The sequence below is a fragment of the Cicer arietinum genome, chromosome 8 (assembly GCF_000331145.2).
Source record: "Cicer arietinum cultivar CDC Frontier isolate Library 1 chromosome 8, Cicar.CDCFrontier_v2.0, whole genome shotgun sequence".
Classification (NCBI taxonomy): Eukaryota; Viridiplantae; Streptophyta; class Magnoliopsida; order Fabales; family Fabaceae; genus Cicer; species Cicer arietinum.
Window position 1 is genome coordinate 7,809,382 of NC_021167.2, and position 6,885 is coordinate 7,816,266.

Below are 6,885 nucleotides of genomic sequence, written 5' to 3' on the forward strand. Positions count from 1 at the left end.
TATTTTGTTTAAAGTGAAAATTGAATTGGTAAATTTTCTATCATTTGAATTGGTAATTAAATTAAACTTGAGTTATATGGAGTTTGATTTGTTTGGTTCATGAGTTGACTATGTTGACTATTTTGTGATAGTTAGATTTTTTATGTGAGATTTTGTGTGATGGTGATTTTATTTAGTTGAACATTATGTAAAACAAGTATATAAGTAATCATTATATGAATTTTCTGTTTTAGTTTGAACTCCACTGCATTCAAGTTTGTGAGCAATTTGTTTTAGTTCGAACTACATATACAAAAGTCAAATAATTTTTTAACTTATTTCCTATAATAATATTACTTATTGTTGATTTTTTAAATTTTGTGTAGAAAAATCAATATTTTATGATCTTTTTATATTTATGTTCTTAAAATTTTCTATGAACACTTGTTAGTATTTGCATGTCAATTTATAAACTATACAAACACAATTATTATTTTACTTTATATAACGTACAATATAATAATGAAAGTAAAGTAGGCTATATATTTATATTATAAAAAAAAAAGTGTTGATGCATTCTTTATATTATCTCTTTGTAACGAATTTTCATTAAATTTTTCTATTTGAGTCATTTATGTTTTAAAATATACACACAATTTCTCTTTTTTTTACACTTCATTTTTTGAAAATAGCTTATGTGTTTGATATATTAGTGACGTGTTTCAATGATGCAGGCTAGATATGTTATGTGACTTAAAATGGATTGTCATAATCTTCTCTATTATTAGTATGTTTAATGTATTTAGTTTTGCCCCAATTTTGAACCTTATAAACAAGAGGAATTAAGTGGGTGTCACAATGGCTTCATTCCCCACAAGTGAATTACATTCATAAAATTTTACTATTCATCTTCATTTCAAGTGGGAGACATGAAGAATGAACACCAAAATACCATTGTTGTGTCAAAGTACTTTCTCAAACAGTAGCAAAACCAAACCAAACAAAAGGAAAAGATTTATGGGGTGTAAAAATTACATAAACATTCTAGATATTTTAAAGTCAACTATTCTGACAACCCATGAAATTCAACGTACATTATAACATCTTTCATGATATTATTTGTGTATGGTTCCATCATTGATATTGTATGCAACTTTTTTGAATGATATTCAAAGTTTGTCTCACACACACAGTGTATAGGCACAATGCGCGCAAAAGGATTTTTCTTTGTGCGTCATAATGTTTTTTATTTTTCTTTCTCCTCTCTTTACTTTATCTCCTTAACACAAATCCTAACAAAAGATAAAAGATGAATTAATATAAATTTTAACAAAAAGATGAATTAAATATAAATTTTAATAAAAAGAAGAATTAAATACAAATTTTAATAAATTTATATTTAATCTAGATTTTATTAGAAAATATTTAAAAAAGATGTTTATAATGTCTTAAGCACAATTGTAAAAGAAATTCAAACATAATTTAGCTTATAAACACAGACAAAAAATAAAAACAAAATTTTTTGAGAATCGAAAAATTAACAATTTTGTTATAGAGATTATAAAAAATGTTGAAAATGAGCTTACTTAGTTTGATCCAAGTGGACCAAATCACATAACAAGCCAATATAGACCGACCCATTCTGCAAGCATGGTTTAATCATTATAGACTACAAAGGCAAAAGGCCAACTCAACTCTTGTTTTATAAAAAATAAAATAAAATATTTAATGCATAAAATTATAAAATAAAAAATTATATTTTACAAACTAATAAAATATATAATACATAACACCACATAGAGGATGAAACGTTCGTAAATGGTTTTCTTTTTTAAATTACATTGGAATGACAAATTAATATTAATAATTTTTTGACAATGAGATGAATAAAAAAATGAAAAAATGTGATTGTTGTTTTGAAAAAAGATTATTTAAATTTTTTCTTCTTAAAATGGGTCAATGCAAAATCCAGAGAACTAACTTGGATCAACATTATTTTTAAGATGAGTTATTATCTTAATATTATATGTTCTAAAAAATCTTCCATTTGGTCCGACTTATTTGTGTTTCACCTCTAACAAAAAAAAAAAAAATACATGCATATGAATGATGACATCACGCAAACGTGAGCAGCAAAGGTATAGAAGTACGATTAACAATTGTAAGAAGGGTAGTTCGGTAATTAGCAAATAACAAGATTCGAAATCTAAAGCTGGAAACTCGAAAGTGGAGAAACGCCGAAGAAGAAAAATAAACAAAGAGGAAGAAAGGAAGGAAGAACGCGCTTTCTCTCTTCCTCTCTCTCTCTCTCTCTCTCTCTCTCTTCTCTCTCTTCTCTCTCTCTCTCTCTCAACAAGTCATGAGCCTCTTCGGTATTGGAAGGTTAGCTTCCAAACTTTCGATTTTCACTATCATTTTTTACCTTCTCAATTTTCGTTCCATTTCTTACCTTCAATTCATTCTTATTACTATTGATTATTATTACTCTTTCTTTCTTTATTCTCTGATCTAATCATCAATCTCTTCATTTTTTTTTCCAAATTATTAAAAACTCGAATCCTGATTATATTGAACTCTTCTGCATTCAATTTGACAAAACCCTGCCATTTTTTTGTTGTTAATTTGCATTACTATTTTTTTTTTTTGCTTTAGTGAACAGTATTGTTACGCTGTCATTCATCTATTATTGATCCATACCTAAATTTGTTGAACATGTAAAGTTGGCTTAGGTTTTGATTGGAGTGGAAATTATTGCTTTTATGTTTGGGAGTATATTATTTTTGAAATAATTAATTTTTTGCCACTAAAGTAAGCTTTTAACCGATCAAGTACTTATGCTTGGTTTTTCACTTGTATGTAGTTTTGTTTGTTTATATTTTTTATGACATGAGTGTTTGCTTGTGTTGATAAGTTTTCTGAACTGTCCCATGAGTGTAATACTTGTATGGAAGACTTGTGGTCATGAGAGTTTTCGGAAGGTTGTGTTTTTATTTAGTGCGTTGTGAAAGTTTGACACTTGACGTTTCTGTTAGACGATTTCAAATTGTTATGTAAAAGATAAAGTTAAGTATTGATTTATGTTTTTCACTTTATGTACATGCGGTGTTGATTAACTAGTTATTGTGTTTGTTGTGTAGTTTATTTTGTCGCATCTCCCGTTTTGGTGTTTTAAATTAAGATTGAATTTATAGATTACATGTTCAATTGTAATAAATATCTAACTTTTGGTAGTAATTTGTATGGACGATGCATTGACAATGTCCTAACTAAGTTCCTAATTCTTAATGATATAACACAACTTCTTCTGTGTAGTTTTTTCTCCGAATGGATATTGATTAAGCTGGTCATAATTGCTCAAATATGAAATGGAATGACTAGGGAGAGTGGAGATATTCTGAAATATCAATCTTACATAACCTATATGGAAGTTCCCTGGAATATAAAGTAAACTAGTAAATGTTCTGACTATAAGACTGGATGTATGTACTTGTTGGCATTTCCTTAAAAAAGTTTGTGTGAAAATAACATCAATTCTTCGATTACAGATTGACATAATTTTGGATTTGCCTGTATGTTGAACCTTCTAGTAGTTATTGAAGTTTTAGAAAGAAAAAGCGTGTAAAGTTTTTTCTAGAGCCTTGTTTGTGTTGTATGAATTTTCCATTGTCCTGCAGAATATGATATCCAATTAATGTTAGATGCTGAACCTAATGATATCTTATATTTTGATTCCCTTTGCCCTGTTTCTTTGTCCCCGGCTCACTTTGCAAGGAATTCTACAATATTGTTCCTTCCTTAATGAGCTCGTTCCTCAAACAAGGAATTATTTTTGTTCATTTCATATTTGATATGAATATTGCACCTATTCTCATAATTATTGTGAAACAGATTTAATTTTGGGAGTAGTAAATATTAATAGAGTATCGTATCATTGATGTCTATTCCTCATTGCTTCACTGCTGTAATTGTTAGTATCACTATGAAAACAAATAGTACTTTCTTACTTTAATATGAAGATAAAAATATTTCAGTTGTTATTGTTACCAATTCCATTTATCTGATCAGTAGTCCACACTTCTACAGCATTTCAAATCCATCTACACCTTTTTATACATTACCTGCTGTGATCACTACTCCTATTTGCACTGCACTTTATTTAAACATTTGATGAGTACTCTTGTTTTATGAAGTTTTGTATCAGCAGTAGAGAATAATTAGTATTGGTATAAGTGAAACTTTCCATGTTACTAGTACTCTTGAGTCTTGTCACAGGTGCAAAAGGTTTTGTTGAATATTTTTAGTAATTCAGTTTATATTGATTTTCTTCCATCCTACTTTAGTATTCTGCCTGACAAATTATTTTGTTCAGCAGAAACCAGAGAACATTCCGCCCGAAAAAAAGTACTCCCTCTGGAAGTAAGGTTGGTTCCCTTTATTTCTCAAGGATATTTTTGTTTTAGATATTTAATATTGAATTTATTATAATTTATCTGCTTAAATTGTTTGTCTTGCCTTAAATACGATTTCGCCAAAGGCATTCTAATGAAACAAAAAAGTAAATAAATTAATTGCTCTAAGCATTAAAAGTTAAAATTCTTTTTTCTCCTTAAATTATTATTTAAAAACACAAAGGAAAGCCTCTGCCATAAAAACATGTTTTATTGGTCTTAGAAATACAATATCAGAGACCCAACAGAGGCTACATTGAGTCACCGAAGATGACGCATATGTATTTACTAACCATACTTCATGTATGTATTTTTCATTGCAAAATTATATCAGCTTGTTTAATACTTTAATTTGAAGTTGCGAGGTTATAGTTTAAATATTATTTATGATTCAGAGATTCTCTAAAGTTGATGGCATATCTCTATTAGATTTGCGCACATTACAGCTGCAGCCGTCAATTTTTTTGTAGATATGCAAAAATGTTTGAATGTAGCAAGCTGCCATTTCTTTTTCCTTTTTTTTTTTTTTTATTTACAAATTTTGATCTTCGGCTGAGCGATGGAGGGGCATGGTGAGGGGGATTCAGGTAAGGAGTGTGGTTGTAACTGGGAGTTGGAGGGGATTCCAGTGTAAGATGACAATTTTGTTAATATTGAATTGGGACCTTAGCAAGGAATAGGATTATGATTTATACATCATGTTGTTCACATATGTGAATACGTATAATTTAGGTTTTTTACTTAATATATTGCAAATCCATATCCTAATTTTTTTAGAAAATTGTTGTATTGACAAATAGTAATGTACGACAAACTTCCAGATTGTCAAATTCTCTACGCCGCAGTTTTAGTTTCAAGATTTACCCTGATCCACCTTAGGACTTATATGATTTTGCTATTATATTTAAATTTTAGGGAGCTCAGCTTAGGAAACACATTGATGCAACATTAGGCAGTGGAAATCTGAGGGAAGCAGTAAAGCTACCTCCTGGGGAGGATTTGAATGAGTGGCTAGCTGTCAACAGTAATTATCATTCTCTCTGATGCACTGTGAAGAGCAGTGTATACTCTTGTTTAAGTTTTCTCTTGCCTTTCATTCTCTAGTTCACCAATTATGTATTCACGTGATTTTGAAATTTAGTAATCTGACTTTTTCTCTTGCTCGCATTTCAGCTGTTGATTTTTTCAACCAGGTGAATCTGCTATATGGCACCCTAACAGAGTTCTGTACTCCTGAGAATTGCCGCACAATGTCTGCAGGACCCAAGTATGGCAATGTTATCTGATTGTTTCCGTTGTTTGCCTTATACTTTTAGATTATTTTGGATGAAATTCTATTAAATATCGATTATCTTAGCTGTTGAATGAGAAAATTACTTAGCTTCTTGAAACACGTGAATTGCGGTATTTGTATCATGCAGTAACAAGTAACTAAATGATTATAAAAATAAGTGTAATTGATACAGTGTATTGTATTGTTAAAGCTTAGATCACTTTGCCATAAATTTTTGGCTCCTTGTAGTTGTATCTCCTCATAGAAGAACTTGAGTTTCAGCTTATTGTTGTTCTGCTATGCTGTAGATTTCTGATAATTTTGTTTATAACTGAGCACCTAGGTCAATAGACGTCATCAACAATCAACCGAATCTTGATTTCTAGTTACAGTTTTATTTTGTGCCTGTTTTTTGTTTTATGCCCCGTGTATTTATTAACTCTCTGTTTATTAATTAACACTATTCTTGAAGAAAAATATTTTCCTTTAAAGTAACAGATGCATTTAGAGGATGAAGTGTGAGTTACAGTTGAGATAAATTATATTTACATGTACGATATGACAAACTATAAGTTGTCATATTCTCACCCCACTTATTTTTCAATCAATAGATATTGTTTTGCATCGCTAAATCCAATTTGTATATATTTGTAGTTCTTATGTTGTCTGTCACTATGTTATATAAACTCTAGGTATGAGTATAGATGGGCAGACGGCGTGCAAATCAAAAAACCTATTGAGGTATCTGCTCCAAAATATGTAGAATATCTGATGGACTGGATTGAATCACAGCTTGATGATGAATCCATATTCCCTCAGAGGCTTGGTAAGTAATTTACATTTTCTTTCTTGAAGATTATTGGACCCTTTCATCATAATCATTGTCATTGTGGTTTTAATTCTTGTTGTATGACCCATTTAATTGTGTAGGTTCTCCATTTCCTCCCAACTTTAAGGATGTCGTGAAGACGATATTCAAGCGGCTGTTCCGTGTATATGCTCATATTTATCATTCTCACTTTCAGAAAATTGTGAGCCTCAAAGAAGAGGCCCATCTAAACACATGCTTCAAGCATTTTATACTCTTCACTTGTGTAAGTCTTACATTCTTTACTCTATTTTATTGAATGTTGAATTAAGCTCTTTGGCTTGCTGATTTTCTATGGATACATCTTTATTCCCCCC

At 29.9% G+C, this 6,885-nt stretch overlaps 1 protein-coding gene across 2 annotated transcripts in view; it reads left to right on the top strand.

Annotated features, from left to right (window-relative positions):
- Nucleotides 1-2,146: 2,146 nt before the first annotated feature.
- LOC101488936 (MOB kinase activator-like 1A) overlaps nt 2,147-6,885 on the top strand; it is a 5,759-nt gene continuing 1,020 nt past the window's right edge. Inside the window, exons 1-6 of one of the 2 annotated variants that reach the window (XM_004512358.4) lie at nt 2,147-2,361; nt 4,349-4,400; nt 5,343-5,451; nt 5,601-5,694; nt 6,393-6,526; nt 6,631-6,794. In XM_004512358.4, coding sequence (XP_004512415.1) covers nt 2,339-2,361; nt 4,349-4,400; nt 5,343-5,451; nt 5,601-5,694; nt 6,393-6,526; nt 6,631-6,794 — 576 coding nt within the window. In that variant the 5' untranslated portion in view covers nt 2,147-2,338. The remainder of the gene's footprint in view (nt 2,362-4,348; nt 4,401-5,342; nt 5,452-5,600; nt 5,695-6,392; nt 6,527-6,630; nt 6,795-6,885) is intronic. The other variant, XM_004512359.4, reaches the window with a different exon arrangement.